Source organism: Mus caroli, chromosome 2 (assembly GCF_900094665.2).
Source record: "Mus caroli chromosome 2, CAROLI_EIJ_v1.1, whole genome shotgun sequence".
Taxonomy (NCBI): domain Eukaryota; kingdom Metazoa; phylum Chordata; class Mammalia; order Rodentia; family Muridae; genus Mus; species Mus caroli.
Genome location: NC_034571.1, coordinates 85,755,151 through 85,777,613, shown reverse-complemented (window position 1 = coordinate 85,777,613; position 22,463 = coordinate 85,755,151). Strand labels below are relative to the sequence as shown.

At 49.9% G+C, this 22,463-nt stretch overlaps 2 protein-coding genes and 1 pseudogene across 3 annotated transcripts in view; 2 read left to right on the top strand and 1 right to left on the bottom strand.

Annotated features, from left to right (window-relative positions):
- The window catches only part of Arhgap1 (Rho GTPase activating protein 1), a 22,766-nt gene extending 12,401 nt beyond the window's left edge, over positions 1-10,365 (bottom strand). Inside the window, exons 1-4 of one of the 2 annotated variants that reach the window (XM_021185622.1) lie at positions 10,231-10,365; positions 8,720-8,794; positions 6,398-6,532; positions 6,093-6,188 (exon numbers count right to left, since the gene is read on the bottom strand). In XM_021185622.1, the coding sequence (XP_021041281.1) occupies positions 6,093-6,188; positions 6,398-6,530 (229 nt within the window). In that variant the 5' untranslated portion in view covers positions 6,531-6,532; positions 8,720-8,794; positions 10,231-10,365. The remainder of the gene's footprint in view (positions 1-6,092; positions 6,189-6,397; positions 6,533-8,719; positions 8,795-10,230) is intronic. The other variant, XM_021185616.1, reaches the window with a different exon arrangement.
- A 344-nt stretch (positions 10,366-10,709) lies between these two features.
- Positions 10,710-16,611, top strand: Znf408 (zinc finger protein 408). Its single transcript, XM_021185607.2, has 5 exons — positions 10,710-10,778; positions 11,057-11,331; positions 12,374-12,435; positions 12,593-12,843; positions 13,979-16,611. The coding sequence occupies exons 1-5, from the start codon at positions 10,733-10,735 to the stop codon at positions 15,475-15,477; spliced, it is 2,133 nt and encodes a 710-aa protein (XP_021041266.1). The 5' UTR covers positions 10,710-10,732; the 3' UTR covers positions 15,478-16,611.
- Positions 16,612-18,232: 1,621 nt separating this feature from the next.
- Positions 18,233-19,701, top strand: LOC115030390 (annotated as a pseudogene).
- Positions 19,702-22,463: the final 2,762 nt, after the last annotated feature.

The following is a 22,463-nucleotide window of genomic DNA, read 5'->3' as shown; positions in this document are numbered from 1 at the left end:
TAACAGGCTGGCACGACGGCTCTGGGCTAAGGCACTGTTCTAACAGGCTGGCATGACGGCTCAGTGGGCTAAGGCACTGTTCTAACAGGCTGGCATGACGGCTCTGGGCTAAGGCACTGTTCTAACAGGCTGGCACGACGGCTCAGTGGGCTAAGGCACTGGCTACCAAGCCTGATGAGCAAACTCTGATTCCCAGGATCCACATGGTGGGAGGAGAGAACAGATTCCTCAAAGTTGACTTTGACCCCCAGGTGTGTGCCATGGCTTGCCTGTATGTGTGCATGCAATGCCAAAAATAAAAATAATTTTGCTAAGATTTCTTTATGTTTTCTAGTGGTGCACACCTGCAACCCCATCACGGGAAGCTGAGGCAGGAAGTTGGGAAAGTCAAGACCACCCTGGGGTATAACAGCAAGATTCTGTCTCCAAAACCAGCCCCTCACATCCATCAAAAATATGGCCATCAAGGTCTAAAATATCTTGCCAACCAGCCATCCTACAACTGCTTTACCCCTAAGCACCAAGCAGCAAGGGCCTGGGAAACCTCTAGAAGCTTCTTCTCAGGCAGTCCAAGGCTGCAGAGGAAAGGGGTCTGGCCGCCACACAGTCGGTCAGCCAACGCAGTAATCACAGTTCTGCCCACAAGCACTTTCTGATTTTACTATAGGGCGGCTGAGCACACTCGGCTGACTGAACTCGAGACACTTGTAAAACTCTAATCTTTTAAGAACATGGAGCTCAGGGGTGTTTGTGACACTGTGGCAAATGTCACCTAGGTGTTTTCTCAGAGATATTTGTCCCAAACTCTCAATGTGATGGTCTAGCTCCTGACTGTCACAAGCCAGAAAGTTCTTGAGACACATGCTGCTCTTGCCCCAAAATGAAAAGCTCTTCCAGGGTCAGTTTGGAGCAAGGGCGCTCAAGAAAGCTCAAGAAAGCCAGGTTTTTGTACTCCCAAGTCCTCACCTGCTTCACCTTTCCAGAGACACCAAGGTGTACTTGCCTCATCCCCCAGCCTCAGAGGCAAAGGGGAAGGAACACAGAAGAGTAGAAACTGAAGACACGATCTCTAAATGCAGGGAGTTTGTCCTTCCACTCTACCTCAGCAGTAAGCGCTGTTCTCCCTGGTGAGCCCTACCATTCCAGTAGCCCAGGGGCTTGTCCTTTTCTTACTCATCTCTAGGCTGAGGCTGGGCTTTCTGGGGCCTTCTCAATCGTGGCCACGGTAGGCTGGTCCCTATGGGTGACCTGCCTGACCCTAGCAGCCTCACAACCTTGAATGCTACTGGATCAGCCCTCACCCTCATGGCTCCGCAGGAAGCACCATCCAGCTTTGTTAACCCAAAAGGGCCTGCTCGGGGTCCTCCAAAGAACTTCTTGTGTCAGCCCACTGAGCCCAGCAAGCTGTCTTGCTTCTTAATCTGCCTTAACATCCAACCCTGGAGGACTATACCTATTGCCCCAATGCTACTTCCACACTTGAGGAACCCTTGTCTGAGTGTCCCCCCTCATGCCCAACTCAAACAGAATCTGTGGACCTGGTCCTGTAATATCCCTTATAATGGAAGCCAGACATGGCAGCACACATGTGTAATCCTAATGAGAGACTAGAAGTTAGACAGACTCCCCGGTAGGCAGAGAGATGGGGTCATGGGTAGATAACAAAGGTGACAAACTTCCAGGACAGCCAGCTTCTTTCTCACCCTCCTTGAGATAAAAGCCTGGTAGGCTTTTGTCTCCCATCAGTGGGAGGCCTGTTGATGGACTGGCTCAGCAAGTCAAGATCTGATCAGGACATGTTATGTAACAGCTGTGGGCCAATCAACCATCCTACCTGCTTCAAACTGACCAACCCCAAATTAGGGGAAGAAAACTCTTCAGAGATTTCAAACAAACAAACAAACCAACCCAGCCCCACGAAGAGACTGGCATTCTCAGCCTGCTGCGCACCCCTCTGCTTCAGAGGGTCTTTCTCTTTGTGTGTTTTCTGCATGTGTGTCTTCTCACCTCAAACAAACAGGTGTCTCCGACTGCTGATCTGCCTGCTGCTACCTGCAGAGTGCAGTGAGGGTTTCTCCACTCCTACCTGTTGTGCTCAAGAGTTTTCCCACCTTTTAATTCTTTAATTGGCAGGGAGAACAAATCCGATCAAGAGCCCTTGACTGTATTCCTAGCACTGGGAGGCAAAAGCAGGAGAAGCAGGAATTCAAAACAAGGACCAGCTAGATAGTAAGTTCAAGGCCAGGGTGGGCTCCATGACATCCTACCTCAACAAAACAAATTCCTTCAAATGGCTCACAGGACTGAGTGTCAGCCTCCCCCTCTCAGGCTGCACCAAGCACACCTTCTATCACAGACGCTCTGGAAGCCCGGCATGCTAGACTATTTGTTGCTTATATCAGCCAGACCTTTCTCCAGACAGTTCTGTTCCAAACTGGCCACTATGGACTGGGAGATTCAACACACACACTCTGCCTTCACCTTCCCCCAGACAGGTGAGTTGCCCTTCCCATGGCTCGCAGCACTAACAGCCATCCATCTCTGCCACCAATTTCTACTCTTCTGAGTAATTGTTCATGCTCCATTTCCCACTGGCTCCTGAGCAGCCTGAAGGCAGGGCTGACTTTGGCCTGTTCCTGTCAGACACTCAGTAAGTACTGGTGTATGAGTGATGTGTAGTGACATGCACCTGTCACTCCAGCTACTTAGAAGACTGAGGTGGGAGAGTCAGTGGTGCCTACAAGTTCAAGACCACCTGGGGTAACACAGTAAGATCCATTCTCAAGTCATGAGTGCTGATAGCCTTCACAAAGATGCAGGTCACATTGCATGCAGTTTCATTTCTCAACTTGTATTTGATGGTTAAGTGTGTTAAGACAGTGAGTTTCTGGAAGTTGGAGAAGAAATTTTTCTAGACAGAATCCTTACCATGCACTTGTATCATAGCAGGTTTTTGTGTGTTTGCTTTGTCTTTGAGACAGGCTGTTAGGCCAGGCAGCGGTGGCACACATCTTTAACCCAGCACTAAGAGGCAGAAGCAGGTGCATCTCTGTGAGTTCGGGGCCAGCCTGGTCTATAGAGCAAGTTCCAGGACAGCCAGGGCTATGCAGAGAAACCCGGTCTGAAACCCAAAAGTGAGGGGATAGGGGAAGGCTGTTGATATGTAGTTCTGGATGGCCTAAATCTAGCTCCTCTGCCATGGCCTGAGTGTCAGGATTTGATACGTATTACAGGTATGTGCCCACCACACCCGGATGGAGGCAGGTCTGCACTGAAGGCCTGGGTGCTAGCAGCTCTCTGGACTCTGGGCCAGCTGCTGGTGGCTCGGAGCTAAGTTCACACCCTCACTTACTTCCCACTGGCTCTGTCAGGGGCAGAGGCACAGACTTAGACGGACAGTCTAGCCACGAGTGGTTCAGAAATCCTGGGCCTCCTGCCAGAAACCTGCAGAGGGCACATCACCTGCCTATCTGCACCTATGCAGAGGAATGGCTGGAATGCAGGGCAAGGCTGACATGGGAGGCCTGGGGACCTTGAAGCCATTCTTTGTAGCTCCTACCCCAAGCTGGAAGAGTGAGGACTGAGCCAAGGTAGAGAGACTGAGAGTTCTGGAATGTCAAGTGTCGAGGCAATGCCAGGAGCATGCTGTTCCACCTCACAGCTGGACACACTCCATCCAGGCTTTTGTGAGTAACCCTAATAAACTCATCAGCTCATCAAAAAAGGAATAAGGAAAGGAAAGGAAGGAAAAGACATTCTACAAAATCTGTTACAAAGACATGTGCACTTTTTTTTTTCTTTTTTTCTTTTTTTTTTTTTTTTTTTTTTGGTTTTTTCGAGACAGGGTTTCTCTGTAGAGCCCTGGCTATCCTGGAACTCACTCTGTAGACCAGGCTGGCCTCGTACTCAGAAATACACCTGCCTCTGCCTCCCGAGTGCTGGGATTAAAGGCGTGCGCCACCACGCCCGGCATGTGCACTTTTTCTACAGAAAAAAAATCAAAGCCTGGCGGCCCTAGAGGAGTCCAAGAGGCCTATGAGTCCAGAGCCTTGCCCATACTAGGTGAGAGCTCGACCACGGCATCATACCCGTGTTAGAATGAATCCTTCCGGGGGTGGAGGCGGGTTCTTTAATACTGACTGGAAGGCTAGCCTAGTAATGAACACTGAAAAAAGCCAGCTCAGCAAGGGATCAAAGGAAAACAGTCAGGTGCTAGAAGGCGACCACATGTGAGGATCAGCAGCTAAGGTCTAGGCCCTGACCTCTGACTACCCCAAGCAAGCAGGCTGGCTGCTACATCAAGCAGACGAGAACTCGCTTACCTGCTGTCAGACCGGATTGGAACTGTTCTTGCCCTGGAACCTTCAGAGAGAAGTGGGGCTGTCAACTGTGGTTCCTCTAGGCTCTGGGGAGAGGGCCTAACGAGCAGGGAGAGGTGTAGTGCTGAAAGTCTGAGAGCCAGACGTTTGCATTCCCCAGATACCAATCAGGGGCAGCACTGGTATTCATCAGGACAGCAGTTCTAGCAGGCTTTCTGGGTACTGGTGACCACAAACTGCTGTACAAGCCAAGGACATCTAAGTTGGGGGCTAGGACTGAGAAAGCTCATGGTATGTGATGACAGCTCAGACATGTGTGTGTTCAATGTTTTGTTAGGAATTCTGCAAGCCAGTTGACATTATGTCAGAAGCTTGAAACCAGCTGTTGTAGAAACTGAAAATGTTACAAACAATGGTCTCTTTGCCTCCTTTCTGGAGAGTCTCCTGTTACCAGAACAGCACAGGAAAGACCCTACCGGGGCCAAGTCACAGTTGACTGAGATTCATGACAAGCTCCTACTTTCTTGTCCAAATGGGCTCTTTCTCTAAATTCTGGTGCTAGAGAAATCACCACCTGTTCTTCTAACAAGCCTCACCAGCAAGGTAGGCACACAGGGATGCCACCACCAGGGTTGCTACGTGCCATGCCGGCAGGCCTTGTCTACCCAGGAGCTTCCCGAAGCTGCTTTTCCCCTGGAGTCTAGGTGTGTCACCACACAGCCTCCACCTTAACAGGACTCTCAGAAACTCTGCTATTTCCGGCTTCCAAAGCCACCACGAGCTCCCAACTCCCTAGAACGGGGCTCTAATTAAGCTAGTCCCACGGCCTCCACCAAGAGCCCTTTCTGATTCGTAGACCCAGAGGCCACAGCCAGGAGAGGCCAAGCACAGACAGCCAGAACTGGCACCTACCTGGCTGGGCCCCCTCAGGCTCGCCACAGTCTGGAGAAACAAACAAACAAAAAAAGCTGCATGGTGATGGTGATGGCTTGCTGCCAGACAGGGGCACACCCACAAAGGGCTCCGGACTGACCACAAGATCACCAGGCTGTCTACTGGGGTAGGCATTGGACACCTAGGCTACAAAGGAACTCTGCCTTGCTCTGCAGGGGTGAGAGAAACCATTTAACACCTCTCACCCAGGCCAAGGCAAGCATCAGAAATGCAGGCACCATGAAAATGCCTTAGACATTATGGCCTCTTCCAGCCCGGAGAGCTGCAGAGCTCCCTGAGGCTCACTACCTGCCCAGCTCCAGGTCTCTTCTGAGCCTTGCCTTATGAATAGGAGGGAGCTCTGAGGCAGAGACCCGTTGTCAGCAGGACAGCGCATCCACTAGACACTCGATGTTCCAGGGAGCCATTGCAAACCCCCAGAAGAGCTGGCTGGCACTGTCCCCATCTCCAGGGCCAACTATGTTCTGGCTCCCAGGATGTTCTGACATACAAGCACCACTGTACAGGACCCTCGACAACAGTGTGAGGCAGGAATTCAGAGAGCAGAGCTGGAGATCAAACACAGCTTTCTAACTTCAAAGCTATTAGGCCAATGCCTCCCACATCATGGCTGCAGTGGGAGACAATGGGTCTGTAGGTCAAGGAAGCAGTGGCAGGTGCAAGCCAATCAAACCCAACCCACGCTCAGTAAGGGAAGGTACGGATGCGCAAGAGCAGACCAGAGGCTACAAAAAGTGTTCTTTCTTGGTGGCATAAGAGGCTTCTCTACACCAGGGGCACAGACTATGAGGAAAGAGGTACGACACAGGGCCCACTTACCTGCTACTTCCACAATCTGGTGCCGGGCAATGTCGTAGTAAGGGTCATCCCACTTCAGGTGTGTCACAGGTTCTGGAGAGCTGCTTTTGGAGTCATCTGAGGAACATGCCAAGGCAGAGTCACCCAGGGGCTAGCCCAGCACTCTCCCTGGGACTCACCCTCTTTGGCCCCCCGTGAGGCCTGTGTCCCTAGATGTACCCTAGGACTGGACTCCTTGCCCCAACCTTACCCTCTGGAGTCCCTTCCAGCAGAAAGGGGTCTCCCCTCTGTGGTGTCACAGCTGCCTGAGACATTGTGCTGCCCACCTGACTTGGGGAAGTCTGGCATTTCATCAGAAGGCCAGTTCTTCTCATCAATGGAGGCCAGCTTCAACTGGTTCAGAGCTTGGCTGGTGTCATCCAGCGTCAGGTCATCTTGCAGCTCTGAGAGAGGATCCATAGCTAAGGAGAAGCAGAAGAGAAGCCTGGCTGCGGGGAGGTGAAGTGACCCCTCTATCCCCTTCTGTCCTCTTCTGGCACCCTTGGCCCTATTCCTCAACAGTTCTCATCCTGCCAAGAGTTCCACAGAGCAAGCTGCCAGGAAAGGCAGCTGGGACAGTGGATGGCACAGCTCAGCACCTCCCTTCAGGTCCCCAGCTGGGCAGTAAGGGCTGTGCCAGGTTCCACACTGCCTACAGCCTGACTGACCAAGTAAGGCAGTGACAGCTGCCAGGGCATCTCCTCAGGGATTCTAGAGTGCAGAAGCCTCATGCCCCAAGATGTTACAGGAACTGAAGACTCTAAGGGCCTCTAAATACCATGTCTGAAAAAGGCCAGCTGGGGCCCTGGCTATTACACTCCTCTCTCTAGGCCAGAGATGATAGGGTTCCAGAAAAAAAGGCCATGGCTGAGGTGCTCAGCTGGGTTTACCTGGGCCAGTAGCAGGGGACAGAATCTACCTGACAACCCAGCAGATCCCTTGCAGGTCTCTAAGGCTCTCAGGCCCTCTCTAAACCTACAGGGACTCCAGACAGTAGTTGCACTGTAGCAACACTCACAGATCACCTTAAGGATTACAGGGCAGAAGGGAAAGAGGCCTAACATCTAGAGCACAGAGGGAAGGCTTTGAAGGACAGAAGGTCTGTCAGGAAGGGAAACGAGTCAGCACTGAAACCAGGTTCTAGGCCCTAACCAAAGGAGGTGGCGCTTTCTGCTCTTGGCCCCATAAAAAACACATCCCTCCAGCTCACCAGATGGGTGAGGAAGGAGGTTTCAGTCCAACCGATTTGCCCAACCCCAAAGAAGAGGCTGCATTCCTGACACCAGAAAAAAGTGACATATATGGTCAGAGAATCAGCAGGGCAGATAAGAAGAGCAGAAAGGGCCTGGGGGTCGGAAGAAGGGAAGAGCTGCCCAGGAGATCGCACTGTGGGCTAAGAGGATCGTGACAACCTCCATTCCAGCACACATTACAGCTTAGGGCTCTGAATGGCGAACCAGCTCCCAGGGCCAAAGCAACAACTGCCTTGTTACCATGGCAACATACTGAGTCAGAAGAAGAGCTGTTTCAAGCTTTCAAAGCCCCCCTTTTTGACCAACCCCCCCTTTTTGCTTGTTCTTTCTCTTTGCTTGTCCCTCAGTCTTACCCACCACCTCTGCTGACCACCAAAATATAGGTTCCTCCCTAGGGACACAAAGGACAACCCTGTCATGTTTGGGAAAGCATTCCTCTTAGTAATACTGGCCTTTGCCCAACGCCCATATCTTCATTTCCCCCTTCAACCCTGCATCCTCCAAGCAGACAATCTTCAGTTGCGAGGAATTTACCTCTGACCCACCTACACCTCCCCATTCAACCAAGAGGTTATAGGGAGGCTTCAAACAGGAGCTTCTAACCATAGGTCTCAACCTATGGGTCACAACTCCTTTTGGGATCAACTGACCCTTTCATGGGGTCGCCTAAGACCAGTGGAAAACACTGATATTCACGTCACAACTCATTACAGTGGAAAAATTACAATTATGAAGTATTGACAAAAACAATTTTATAGTTGGGGGGGGCATCATCACAGCATGAGGAACTGTATTAAAGGAGCACAGCATTAAGAAGGCTGAGAACCACTGGCTCTTTATAGGACAGATTCCAGCAACCTCCTCCTGCCTAAAAGTCTTCTCTCCATTCCTATCCCTGCCCAGGTTCAAGGAGTCCTGGATCTTCCCTCACAGCTACCCCAGAGAATTCTTTTTGTACACAGTAAGTACCTGGTATGATAGAAAAAGCAAGAAGCCAAGACAATGGAAAACTGGGTTAGAGTCCCCGCTAAGCTGAGGACTGCAAAGATGGCAGACAAGTGAAGTGCCTTTCCTGGCTGGGCCTAAACTTTGCTTATCTGCAGAAGCAGAGGCTCCTCCCTCCCAGAGCTGTGACTCTCGGAGCTCAGAAGCTGCTGCTTTTATCCTGCTCAGAAGCTGAGCTATGTGCGAGGGACAAAGAGGGAGACTATGGAGAAGAAAGCTGAGCTCAACCCCCACCTCTGTCCCAGGGAACTTCTCTCTGTCAGTGTAGCTAGAGCTGACCTCCAACTCCCACATAACCTCCTTCGCTAGTAAAAGCACAGCAGTGCCAGCCAGCTTCCTGGCCGCTCTCACCTGCTTCTGGTGTCTTCTGGGAGCCGGACGTTTATCTGCTTGTCAATGGGTGGATGAAGCCTGGGAAGGGAAATTCTAACATAAAATGGTAGAAATGAAATATATCTGTCACCTGCAAAAAGCCACTCTCTCAGATTAATATTCCATTTGGACCAGGTAAACCATTTACCCAGAAAGTATTTAAAAATCACTTCAGGCGCTGGGTGTGGTGGCGCACGCCTTTAATCCCAGCACTCGGGAGGCAGAGATAGGTGGATTTCTGAATTCGAGGCCAGCTTGGTCTACAGAGTGAGTTCCAGGACAGCCAGGGCTACACAGAGAAACCCTGTCTCGAAAAACCAAAAATGACTTCAGGCAAAGGGTTTTTTTTGACTTTTGTAAAACAGTGACTCTCTCTCTCTCTCTCTGAAATTCTTGATGTTTGTGGACTTTTTCACTAGGAAAAATGAACAGATCCATGAAACCTTGCATGCATTTTAAGGATTTCACAAACCCCCTGTTATTGCTTAAGAACCTATTTCAAGGGCTAAGTCCATAGCTCAGTGGTAGAGCGCTTTGCCTGCATACACAGGGCCTCTCCAGCACATGCTCGATAAGTGAGCGCGCACACACACACCAAAGCAATTTATTCAGAACGATGCACATAGCATCAGAGTTTATTCAGAGTCTTCACATAGCAGACTCTGTCATTAGCTGAATGAATGAATGAATGAATTTCATAAGTGGAGAAGGAAACGGATATTTGTACTATGAACTGGACACAAATTCACCTCACAACTGCACTAGTAGTTCAGCATATGCTATCAAAACCATTTTACAGTTTGAACCAAAAGCGGGGGGAGGGAGGGAACAAACTGCTACAGATCATAGAACCCAGAGGCAGTATTTTAACCCACAAGTCCCAGTTTGAGGTGTTCTCTAGGTTAGAGTCAACCCCCTCAACAGTAATCTTAAGTGACTGTCGGTCACAAAGTTCACTGGGATCCAAGAGGCGCCACGAAAGGGCAGTCAGACTTCTCAGGGCAAACTGAAGTCACAGTACTTGCTGGCGCTGGAATCAGACTGTTTTGTGACTTTGGAAAAACCCAAATCCTACAAGGCTGCAACTCTAAACTATAATCATGTTTGCATAGAGTCCGAAAACAAACAACGAATGGAGTGTATTTCGTTTCACAAGAAAGTGAGATGAAAGCACGGCCTATCAAGTGACAAGGTGGATCACTTCCCCTTGATTTCTAGCTCTCGGTGCTATGCCAGAACCGGCTTGCTCTGCCTTGGCCTATGCCTTGCGGAGGGAGGGCAGGAACAAGTCAGAGAAGGTGGCTGTCTTCTCATTGCAAGCGCCGAAATGGGACAAAATCCCGGCAGCGAAGAGACCCAGGCCCTCGGGCCCAATTCCACTCCGATCCACTGCCTTGGATTTTCCCCTTTCCGACCCAATTCCTTCCGTTGACCAGAGCAGCTCTTCCCCCACCACCACGCCCAGCGAGACCCCGCGCTCCGCAGCTCACCTCGTTCGGGCAACGCTTCCTCTGCCACGCCTGTCAAAGCTCGGCAAACATCCGGCTCCGAGGTGGGAATGGGAACCGCCCCCTCGGGGGCCCCCAGCTCCCCAACCACTTCCGCCATTTCTTCTACCTACTTCCGGCTTGCTGCCCGGACCAAACATGGCTTTCTTGGTGCTCCGCCTACTTCCGGCAATCACCTGCCAAAATGTGAGGCTAAATAGCCGAGCTGTCCGACTTGTCGCTACCTAAAGTGAGTGAGTTGGGTTCCGCTTTTCCAGATGCAGGAAACTAGCGGGCCTCTGAAATCCTAGGTTCGTATCGCCCATCGGACAGGGTTTTGTCTGACAAGTACTTCCAAACTCCCAGGTCCATCCTTCAATGATGCCTAACCATCCGGATTCTTCCTTGAGCTTAAATTTGGAAGTCAAGGACTGTTTCCGGGGGAACCGGGACAAAAACGCTCACTTCCGGTAGAGGGGAGTGGCGAGAGAATCTCTGTCCCAAGATGAAGAAGGTGGAGGAGGTGATCTTGGGGAAGACAGAGCCGCACCGTGAGTGACCTGCGATGTCTGCGACCCTCAGCCCTGGACTAGATGGCCACAGCGTTTTTCTAGTCAGCGCATTCCCCCACATCCCTTTTTCTCTTGAGTCTGGGATCCTGCTCCGGTGCCCTAAGAGCCTAGACTCCCTTCCAACCATTCAAGGGCCCTACTAACTAGAACCTTGCTAATCCCTCGGACTCGTGGGTCATAGCTGACCCTGTACCTCTCTTTCCCCAACCCCACGCCTTCATGGACCACTCCTTTACTGCCTTCCCGTCTCCCTGCAGCCCCAGAGCCACCCCTGGGCCAGAATACAGGATGGAGTCCTTCCGGAAAAGGCTTTGCTCCGGGTCTCAAAGCCTGCCCGCCGGGTACGAGCCCTGCCTTCCTTGCTCTAAGGAGCCTCCCCCAGGGCTTGGCCGTGGGCCCCTCAAGATCCAGGAATCAGCACTTGGGGGTCTGGTGTGTAGGAGCACCCCTGCAGCCCGGCCTGCATTGGGGACCTCTGGAAGAGGAGTCCGTCCTGGAGAAGGGCGAGGGAGTGAAGACACCGCACGAGGAGGTATTGAGGAGTCGGACATCTGTCTGAAAGTTTGGGGGAGGTTCAGACATTTCCGGACAGCTCTTCCAGTTTGTTAAAAGCAGGATATTTTCAAACTGGAGAAATAATTGTCCCTTCATTGCAGCGCTGTCTTGCTCTACCTAAGCAGCAGTAACTAAAGCAGATGCAAAAAAGTTGTGAGAAACTGAATTCCTACAGTGTTGGCAGAGACAAAGGTCAGAAGCTAAGGTTATCAGGATCAGATTCAAGCCTTGTTAACTAGTTAGCTAAATTACACACCTAATATTACTCACCTGTAAAAGTTGTGGCTGTTACCGAGATCCTTTGGAAGACCAGAGGACACGATGCAAGCCAAGAACGCTTGTGCTTTGTAAGCAATAGTAAGGATTGTTTAAAAGTATTGATGCTCTTGCAGCGTTTTCTGTTTGGTACTTGCTGGAAGGCTGTGCTGTTTAGAGCTTTCCACACCTTTAAGGAGAGGTGAGTGGACTCTCTGGTCTTCACTGACTGCAGATATAAAACAGCACCATAGAGCTGGGCATGGTGGTGCACGCCTTTAATCCCAGCACTCAGGAGGCAGAGGCAGGCAAATTTCTGAGTTCGAGGCCAGCTTGGTCTACAGAATGAGTTCCAGGACAGCCAGGGCTACACAGAGAAACCATGTCTCGAAAAACCAAAAAAAAAAAGCCCCAGCACCATAGTGTAGAGGCAACCCCAGAGGCTGCTGCTAGCCTTAGAGTTTCATCTTATGAAAAAAAAAAAGGGGGGGGGGTTGGGGAGTGGTGCATGTCTTTAATCCTAGCACTAGGGAGGCAGAGGCAGGAAGATCTCTGAGTTCGAGACCAGCCTGGTCTACAGAGTGAGTTCCAGGACAACGCTGTCTCAAAAACAAACAAACAAACAAACAAAAAAACAAAACCCAAAAGTTTCAGCTTAGCTTTGCCCCAGAAAGGTTGTGCCCAGATTTGATTTGCTTTTGTTTTGCTGTCTGCCCCTCACTCCTCGCAGGCACGGGGAAAGGGATCTCATTGTTTTATTCCAGGACTTCTCGTTAGCCCTGTGCGGAGCCATCTGTCCCCAGAAGCAAAGTTCCACTTGGACCAGGTAAGTAAAACAAGCTCTACTTGGGATGGAACCTGAAGCCAATTCTTGTTGCCTTCCCGGCGGTCTTTTCCAACGTGTGTTGCGAGGAGATGACGGAGGGGTCCGAGGAAGCCGCCTGAGGAAGGTCTGTTGAGCCAGCTCCTGCTCTGTCTTATAGTTTGGTGCAGCAAGGAAGACTGCAGAGTGATGGGAATGTGTCCTGGGTCTGGATCAGTGAGAAGCTTCACCTGCAGGTGGACCAGACTATATTGCCAGGCTTTGAGTTGCTGCTGCACCCACAGTCTCCACAAGAGAGTCTAAGTGTCCCGCACCCCAAGCTGGAGGAAGACGTCGCTGTGACAGGAGAAGTGTCTGCTCCACAGGAAGAAGTGGCCTCTCCGCAAGAAGATTCAGCAGGGTCTTGCACAGGTGTGTATCCAGGAAACATTAGTTCGAGGTCATATGGCCACATAAGACTGTGGCCTTCCGGTCTACATGAGACCCTGTCTCGTATCAAACAAACAAGGACCTGGGAACTGGCTCCATTAGTGAAGTGGCTTGCTACACAAGCCTGAAGACCAGGCTTGGGATCCCCAGGAGTCACATAAAAACTGACAGTGGTGCTGGGTACTGACACACACGTATTTGTGAACCCAGCTCTTAGGCAGAAACAGATGGTTGCCTGGAGCTCGACGGCGAGACCATCGAGTCAGTGACAACCGGGTTCAGTGAGACAGACCCTGTCTCATTTAAGAAGACACCTGACATTGTCACCTAGCCACAGAACATTTATAATATAAAAATATAAATGCCCACTCCCATATTGTTACAAAACACTAGGTGATCGGAAAGGCAGTGTAGCTGGGCAGTGATGGTGCATCCCTTAACCCCAGCATTCTGAAAGGCATTTTTGTTTGTTTTGTTGGTTTTTCAAGACAGAGTTTCTCTGCATACCCTTGGCTGTCCTGAAACTCTCTCTGTACGCCAGGCTGGTCTCAACTCAGAGATCCTCCTGCCTGTGCCTCCTAGTGCTGGGACATTATTGCATGTACATGGGTGTTTTGCTTACAGTATTTGTATACCACATTGTGCAGTGCCTGAGAAGTCCAGCAGAGGGCACTGGATCCTGTTGGAACCAGAGTTACAGGTGGTTTTTAGCCACCATGAGGGTGATAGGAATTAAACCTTAGTTCTTTAAAGAGCTTTCTCATTTTCCCCAATCCTGGTCCCCTTTGTCTTTCAGACAATACCCTTCTGCTCTGTCTTATCTCTGGAATCGGAGCAGGGTTTTTCATTTTACAGATGAGCTCAGGCTGGGAGATATGAGGGTCCAATCCCATATGTATCTCCAGTGGAGAACAAGAATGTCATTCTCCAGAGTGGCCTTACTTCTAGGGATTAACCAGGTCGCCTTGATGCACTTCCCCTTAAGTATTTAAGCTTGGGCAGGAGAGATTCATGTGTTTGTTTTCCTGCTAAAGAACAGCACGTGTGATGTGCCAGTAATACCGTCTGCCTGCTACCAAGCTTGCCTAACCCTGGAACCCCATCTCTTTCCTCATAGATCCTGGTCACGAGTCATCCCATAGTATCCAAGGAGACAATATGCTAGTCTCTGAATCTGTGACCAAAACCGAAGAGCAACTTTTCAAGAATAGCCAACCCATTGGCCTGTTGCTTCACGATGACAGCATGGATAAACAGTGCCTACCACAGACTCCACCTGAGCCTCAGAGCACCTCAGCTGCCCAGAAGAGCCCAGAGAACAGTGAAGTCGGTTTATTTCCTCCTGAGGGTGCCCAGGTGGAAACCTGCCCAGCCAAGCAGTTAGATGTCCCCAGCAGTCAGTGCCTGTCTATAGCCCAGACCTCAGAGCCTGGAACCCAGCTCCCTGACCTGTCTGGGCTGCTCTGCAGCCCTCTAGACCCAGTAGGAAGCTCCTCAAAGCAGGGCCGACGCTACCAGTGTGGGGAGTGTAGCAAGGCATTCCTACAGCTGTGCCATCTGAAGAAGCATGCCTTTGTGCACACAGACCACAAGCCCTTCCTGTGCACCGAGTGTGGCAAGAGCTACAGCTCTGAGGAAAGCTTCAAAGGCCACATGCTGGGCCACCGTGGTGTACGGCCCTTCCCTTGCTCTCAGTGTGACAAGGCCTATGGTACCAGCAGAGACCTCAGGGAACATCAGGTGGTCCACTCAGGTGCCCGGCCCTTTGTGTGTGAGCAATGCGGGAAAACCTTTGCCCGCCGACCTTCCCTGCGGCTACACCGAAAGACCCACCAGATGCCAGATGCCCCTTCACCATGCCCTTGCCCAGTGTGTGGACGGCTCCTGGCCACCCGGGGTTCCCTGCGGAATCACATGAGGCTCCACACTGGGGAGAAACCCTACCCGTGCCCCCACTGTGGCCAAGCATTCCGCCAGCGGGGCAACCTCCAAGGACACTTGCGGCTACACACAGGGGAGCGCCCCTACCAGTGCCCACATTGTGCCAATACTTACCCCCAGCTGCCTGAACTGCGGCGCCATCTCATCTCCCACACTGGCGAGGCCTACCTGTGCCCCGTGTGTGGGAAGGCCCTGCGAGACCCACATACACTCCGTGCTCATGAGCGCCTACACTCAGGGGAGAGGCCCTTTCGCTGCCCCCAGTGTGACCGAGCTTACACACTGGCCACCAAGTTGCGCCGCCACCTCAAGTCCCACATGACAGACAAGCCGTACCGGTGCCCCATCTGTGGCATGGGCTATGTTCTCCCTCATAGCCTCAGGCGACACCAGCTCAGTCACCAGCGTGGGCTTTCATCCAGCCCTTCTCTGCCTCCTGCTGCCCCTGAGCCCCCTATGGTGCTCCTCCAGAGTGAGCCGGAACTGCTGGACACTTGTAGCCAACAGGAAGTGCCCCCGGGTGAGGGTATTGTGGAGGTCACCATCTCTGAAAGCCAGGAAAAGTGCTTTATAGTACCAGAGCAGCCAGCCCCTAGCCCCAGCCTGGTCCTGATCCACAAGGATGTGGGCTTTCGTGGCTGGGCCGAGGTGGTAGAAGTAGAAGCAGGCACCTGACGCCCTCATCACCCTTCCTTTACCCCTGCAAGAGCTCCCCGTGAAGACTGGTGCAGCAGAGCGGGTGTCATTCATTCCCTTTGGGTCTTCTGAGAGGTGCAGGAACCCAGCTGATTGGCTTCTTAGGGTTGGATAGACTCAGCTGTCAATCCACACATCACATGCCCTCTGTAGTTCAGGTTTTAATTCAGTTGGTTGCTTTCATAGATGAAGTTTGTAAAAGCTAAAGGAGACAGTGTAGGGAGATGGGTGTGGTGGGATTTGTGCACTCCGTAAGCTTGGGCACAGGGAAGCTATGAGGGCTTAACACGATTTGCCTGTGAAGTCTGTGAGCCTAGACAATGTGAGATGTTGGAGATGAACCAGACATTCTCATAGTGACACACCCCTGGAATCCCAGCACTCAAGCAGAGGCAGAAGGGTTGCCTCAAGTCTGAAGCCATCATGGACTCTGTAAGTGGTCCTGTCTCAGGGAGGGAGGGAGAAGAGGTTGGCCTTTAACAAAGCCTGTGATTCACTGAGCTATAGGGATAGATCAGAAATAACTGCGTAGGCTGGGTGTGTAAGTTCACACCTGGAATCCCTGCCTTAGAAGCACAGGTTTAAGGCCTGCCTGCCCACCCTTAGGAAGAAGAAAAACCATTGGATATGAGTTCAGAGGGGACATGGGAATTGTTATATGATAGTGTGATGTGATCTGGGTGGTGCTATGGACCTCCCCAGTGGTGACAACAGGAGCATACTTTGAGCCAGGCTTTGATGAGTGAGTGTGTGTGTGTTGAAGCAGTGTTTCTTTTTTAAACAAATAGACAAGTGTAAAGCACTTTAACTATTCTCCCATAGCCACAAAGCTACCCAAGGGCTGAGTTTAAAGTCTGCCTGTTGCACTCGTGCTGCTCTATCTTGGTCTGCCTGTTCTTGGTAGGTGGATGGATTTTCAAGAGGTGAGAAGCAGGAGTGGAGATGTAATTCTAAAGAGGTGGTCAGGAGATGCCTTAGTGAAGTGAGAGCACTGTGAGTACCAGAGTAGGCAGTGAGCTGGGGAAGGGCTGGGTGCTAGGTGGAGTAAAGAAGACAAAAGCTGGGGCTGGAGAGATGCCTCAGCGGTTAAGAGCACTGACTGTACTTCCAGAGGTCCTGAGTTCAATTCCCAGCAACCTTATGGTGGCTCACAGCCATCTGTAATGGAATCCGATGCCCTCTTCTGGTGTCTGAAGACAGCTACAGTGTATTCATATACATAAATAAATCTTTAAAAAAGACAAAAGCCAGTGTGGCCACTTGCATCTCAAACTACAAAAGGACCTTCTCTAGGACAGTGTTTTTTTTTCTAAGTTAAACTAGCCATGTTGCACTGTTTTTGTTTTTTTAATAAATTGAATCCTGTAGTATCTGTATGGTATAAAGAGAACTGGCTGTCCCACCTAGAGCAAGCAGCAGAGGGACTGAGGTGGACCAGGGAGGTGAGGACAGGGAGAGGTTATGTTCCTGAAGTCAAGTTTCAGGTAGTATATTCTCTGGGAGGCAAGGGACAGAGTTCAGAGCTGGTGGCTGGGAGAGCAGTTAAAGTTCTCCCGACTCTCGGCCATGCATTTAAGATTTGGGCTGAGGTAGGCTTTAAGAAACAAGCAGTTGGTGAGAGGAACTGGGTAACTAAGCAACAGAGGCCCTGAAGGCCACAGTGGCTCTACTCCAGTTAGTAAGAGGAGAGGCTTATAAGGGGAGTAAAGGTGGAGCCATCAAATGGAAGAGAGAAACCTGAGAAATGTCACTAGAACTAAAGGAGTGTCCCAGGGGTGGTCAGTGCTGACACTGTTGAAACCTGTGAAGTCACAGGTGAGCTGAGCAGGGAGGGGTGATGGTTTATATGTGCTTGGCACCATTAGAAGGTGTGGCCCTCTTGGACTAGATGTGTCACTGTGGGTGTGGGCTTTAACCCTCTTCCTAGCTGCTTGGAAGCCAGTATTCTGCTATCAGCCTTCAGATGAAGATATAGAGCCCCTCTGCTCCTCCTGCACCATGCCTGCCTGGATGCTGCCACATTCCTGTCTTGATAATGGACTGAACCTCTGAACCTGTAAGCCAGCCCCAATTAAACGGGATGTATTGATTGTCTTTATATGTAAGTGTGCTGTGGAACAAATGGAAAGCAAAACTGTTTGGATGAGTTGGTTTGCTCTTTCCACCATGCATATCCTGTCCTGAGGATTGAACTCAGGTTGCCATGCTTAGCAGCAATTGCCTTTACCTACTGACCCATCTCACAGGCTCCCAGGAAGTAGACCCTGTTTCATCCCCTGCCCTCAAATGTGCCATGAGCCCTGACTGGTCAATGAGAAGAACCCCCAGGGAAGAGCTGGCCAAAACCGCACAGGAAAAGGGATTTCTGTGCTTGATGGTGATGGCAGAAGCAATGTGTGTCTCTCCTGCTTGCTGGTGACATTACCCCTGCCTGGTACCTGCCCAATCTGTGTAACTCAGTAGCAAAGCATCTCTGAAATTGTCTAATGGAAGAAAAGGCAGAAACAGCGGCCTCTGGAGAAAGACTGTCCCACAACCTGGAAAATAGCTGCTAAGATGAGCTGTAGGCAATGCTGGTTCTTCGAGCTCAGCTGAGACCCTTTCTAGCTCGTTTCCACAGAGCATCTCAGTTTAGGCAACTGCTTGGCAGTGTCTACCAGTGCTGCTAGGCAACCTGGAGACTCCACTGTATAGGCAGTGGGTGGATGTGGAGGCCATCCACACCTCAGACGTTCCCAGACTGGCATATGGAAGCTGATACCCATTCTACTTCGTGCATAGACAGGAGGAGACCTTTACAAAGGCTGAAAGAGTGAGATCAGAACAGAGCCAGTACTTTGGACGGCCTGGGGTTTGGGAGCGCGTTCTGCTACTTCTGGCCAGAACTGAGCCTGGTGCTAAAGAGTGTTGTCTAGAGCTGGGGTGAATTTGCACCAAGGCAGCAGCGTAGTCACCGCGGTTCCATCTTCGTCTCCGAGATGTTGCCCTTAGCCAAAAACACATTAAGCCGTCTCCAAGTTCGAAGCATTCAGCAAGTGGTGGCAAGGCAGAGCCACCAGAAGAGGACACCTAGTTTCCATGACAAATATGGAAATGCTATATTAGCAGCTGGAGCCATCTTCTGTGTTTCTACATGGACATATACAGCCACACAAATTGAAATAGAATGGAATATGTTCCCTGTTGGCAGAGTCACCCCCAAAGGAATGGAGAGATCAGTAGTCATACCAGCTGGTACAATAATCAAGGAATCGTTTCAAAACCAACTCAACCGTGAATGCCAAGGCAAAGACTCGTGTATATAGTATATATATCAGAGCGCGAACTGAACACAGGCTTCTGCCTGCCTTAGTGCTCTTCAGCTCACAGGAATGCCAATGCCCATTCTTGGAAAGACTGACCTTGGTATTGGTTTTGATTTGAGACAGCATGTCAGTGTGTGGCTATTGCTCGGCACTCACCATGAGTCCAGGCTTAGCCTTAAGCTTATACAGATCTCTTGCCTTAGCCCCCACACCAGGTGTTGAGGTATAAGCCACACACCTGCCAAGCGATTCTTAATAACTTGGTATATACTAAAATGGAATTCTTGCCAGAGGGCTAATCCTGTGAAGGCATTGCTGGACACATTCTTATAGATTTCAGCTTACCTATATGGCTGTGGAACCCCAAATTAAAAGATGTGGGTTGGAGCCTTGCCCCTCTAACCCCAGCACCTAAAAGGCTGAGGCAGGAGCATCAAGAGTTTAAAATGAATTAGTATTGTGTAATGTCTGATGTGTGTCAACGCATGTGCATGCCAGGGCACATGTGGACAACCTTGTGGAATCAGTCGTCTGTCTTTACCCATTTATGTGGGTTCTGGGGGTCAGAGTTAGGTCCCCAGGCTTGTGCTGTTTGGTGATTAGTTAACTTGACACAATCTATAGTCACCTTAGTAAGGAATCTCAATGGGGCATTGTCAAGAGAAGGCTGACTTGTGGACATGTTGCCAGGTTGGGGGGGAGGTTATCTTGATTGTGTTGAGGCTGAAAGATCTGCCCGCTATGGGTGGCACCATTCCCTGATCCTGAACTGTATAAGAGTAGATAAAGCGAACTGAAGATAAGTTTTCATTGGCCCATTGCTGTTGACTTTCGATGCTATGTGACCGGCTATCTCAAGCTCCTTCCTGATGGGTGGCTGTGCCTCAGTGATGGACTATAATGTGGAGCCAGGAGGAAAAACAAACAAACAAACAAACAAACTCTTCCTCTTCTAAATTGCTTTTGTCAGGATGCTTTATCTAGCAACAGAAAGGAAACTGGGGCATGTGGCAAGTGCCTCTGCCTGCTGGGCCACCTAACTCGCCCTTTAGTATTTCATTTTTCAGCAGGGCTGAAAGACACCTGCCTCTGCCTCCTAATACAGGGATTCCCTCCATACCCAACTTAGAAGCTCTTTACCTGTTCACTAACCAACACCCACCGAAGAGTGGGGGGAAAGAGAAAGGAAAAATTATAGGCACAGTGTTTCTAAGAATATAAACAGCTGGAACCCTCAAACCTCATTGCTTAGAATGTAAACTAGTGCAAGTACTTGGAACAGGTATCCATTGTAGGTTTTTTTTTTTTTTAGATNTATTTATTTATTATATGTAAGTACACTGTAGCTGTCCTCAGATACTCCAGAAGAGGGCATCAGATTTTGTTACGGATGGTTGCTGGGATTTGAACTCAAGACCTTTGGAAGAGCAGTCAGCGCTCTTAACCACTGAACCATCTCGCCAGCCCCCATTGTAGGTTCTTAAGTAAAGCCTATGTCTGCTTTCTGCCCAGACAGTCCCATAACCTGAGCATTTGCCTTACAGGAGTAGGCGCTGAGTTACATAAAAACATATACTCAAGACTATACCAAGGGGCAGTGAGATAGCACAGAGGTGAAAGAAAGCCTGCCATGCAAGCTTCAGGACCTGAGTTTGCTCCCCAGAAGCCACAGTGGGAGGAGAGAGTAGAGTCTCCAAAGTTATCATCCGACCTTCATGAACACTCTATGTTATGTGGCCCTGTCTCCTCTATACCTCATATACACACATACATAGTCAAATCAATAAAATTACAAAAAATTAACTTCATAGCATCCCAAAACTATAAGTTCATTCAAATACATATTGACAGATGAATTAGAAAGATAAAGCCAGGTGAGGTGGCACACATGACCTGCCTTGGGTTCAAGGTCAGCTCCAGGTACAAGAAGACTGTCTCTAAGACCCACCAGGATGCCTACGGAAAGGACAATTAAGCAGTGTGTGATATCCATGCAAAGAACTGAACATCATGGCACAGAGGGCAGCTCTGAGAAACACCAGGCATGATGGATCCCTGCAACTGTGTGTGAGCTAGAGGAGACACACAAAGCAGGTGCCATTCAGTTATGCCTCTATGGAGTTCAAAGACAGACAAAGCTGGTCGGTGTCAGGGTAGTGGTTGTTACAGGGGCAGGGGGCAGGCTGCAAGCTGACAGGAAGGAGCCATTGGGAACTGGTTAGGATGGGGGTATATGTCAAATGTGGAGTTAAATGACAATGATTTGTAAACATCCATGATAGACTTTGCTCCCGTGACGACACACATATAGGGCAGATTAGACCAGATTCAAAGTAGATGAAGGCAGGTTTGTTAGGAGGCAGCTTTCAGGTGAGTTCCCCGATCTCCCAGGTGGAGGTCACTGAAGTCACATCTGACCTAGAGCAAGGGGATTTTGTAGAGTTTAGTCGAGGAATAATGATGTGCAAGCTAGGAGCTGAACGGTGTCCATACACAGTCAAAAACTGAGCCCCTGAGCAGGCACTCTGGAATTTTCTCTGTGCCAGCCAGGTGGGGAAAGAAGGACAGATGGCTTGTGCAGGGTCAGTCAAGAAGGGTTCCAGCCAAATAAATATATGCAAGTTAAGCCTTATTTTTAGAGGCATATGTTTTAGAAAATCGTTAATATATATTATTTGTTGATGAGAAAAGGCCATCGGCATGTAAAGGCACCTGTGTTCAGGCCTGACCTCCCGAGTTCAGTCCCTGAGACCTGTGGGGTAGAGGGAGAGACCTGAGCTCCACCTGTGTACATTCCCAATAAATACATGCAATTGAATTTCAAAAAAAGAGGCGTATAACTGTTTTATTTTGTTTGTTTGACAGGGTCTCTCTGTGTAGCCCTGACTGTCCTGGAGCTTGCTCTGTCGACCAGGCTAGCCTCAAACTCATAGAGATTATTCAGCCTCTGCTTTCTCAGTGTCGGGATTAAAGGTGTGACCACTACACCTAGCTGCATAGGTTTTTTTGAAAGTTATTTTTTAAAAGATTTATTTATTTATTTTATGTATATGAGTACAATGTAACTGTAGAGATGGTTGCTGGGATTTGAACCTTCAGAAGAGCAGTCAGTGCTCTTACCCACTGAGCCCCCTCGCCTGCCCCAAAAGTTAATTTTTTAGCCAGGCAATGATGGCACATGCCTTTAATTTCAGTACTCAAGTGGTACCGGCAGGTGAACCTCTGAGCTCTAGGCTAGCCGGTTCTACAGGTTAGTTTCATGACAGCCAGGGCTACCTAGAGCAACCCTATTTTAAAAAAACAAACAAACAACCCCCAAAAGTTATTTTTTAAATTGTAACTGGAGAGATTGCTGGTTAAGAGCACTGACTGCTCTTGCAGAGAATCCAAATTTGCCTCCCAGCATCCACACTGGGTGACTCATAATTGCCTGAACTCCAGCTGCAGGGGATCTGGCCTCTGGCTGCCTCGGGTACCTGCACTCACATACATTACCAACACACAGACATATACACATAATTTAAAAAGAAAACTATAATGTATGTGATACATGTTTTTTTAATATTTTTATTAGTTATTTTCCTCAATTACATTTCCAATGCTATCCCAAAAGTCCCCCATACCCTCCCCCCGTGATATATGTTTTATATGTACATTATG

What these genes read in the sequence shown, in the direction of transcription:
- Znf408 (XM_021185607.2), top strand. Translation starts at nt 10,733, where the DNA reads ATGAAGAAGGTGGAGGAGGTGATCTTGGGGAAGACAGAGCCGCACC. An exon ending in GGGGAAGACAGAGCCGCACC is followed by an intron (nt 10,779 to 11,056) that starts GTGAGTGACCTG and finishes GTCTCCCTGCAG; the next exon opens with CCCCAGAGCCACCCCTGGGC. An exon ending in TGAAGACACCGCACGAGGAG is followed by an intron (nt 11,332 to 12,373) that starts GTATTGAGGAGT and finishes GTTTTATTCCAG; the next exon opens with GACTTCTCGTTAGCCCTGTG.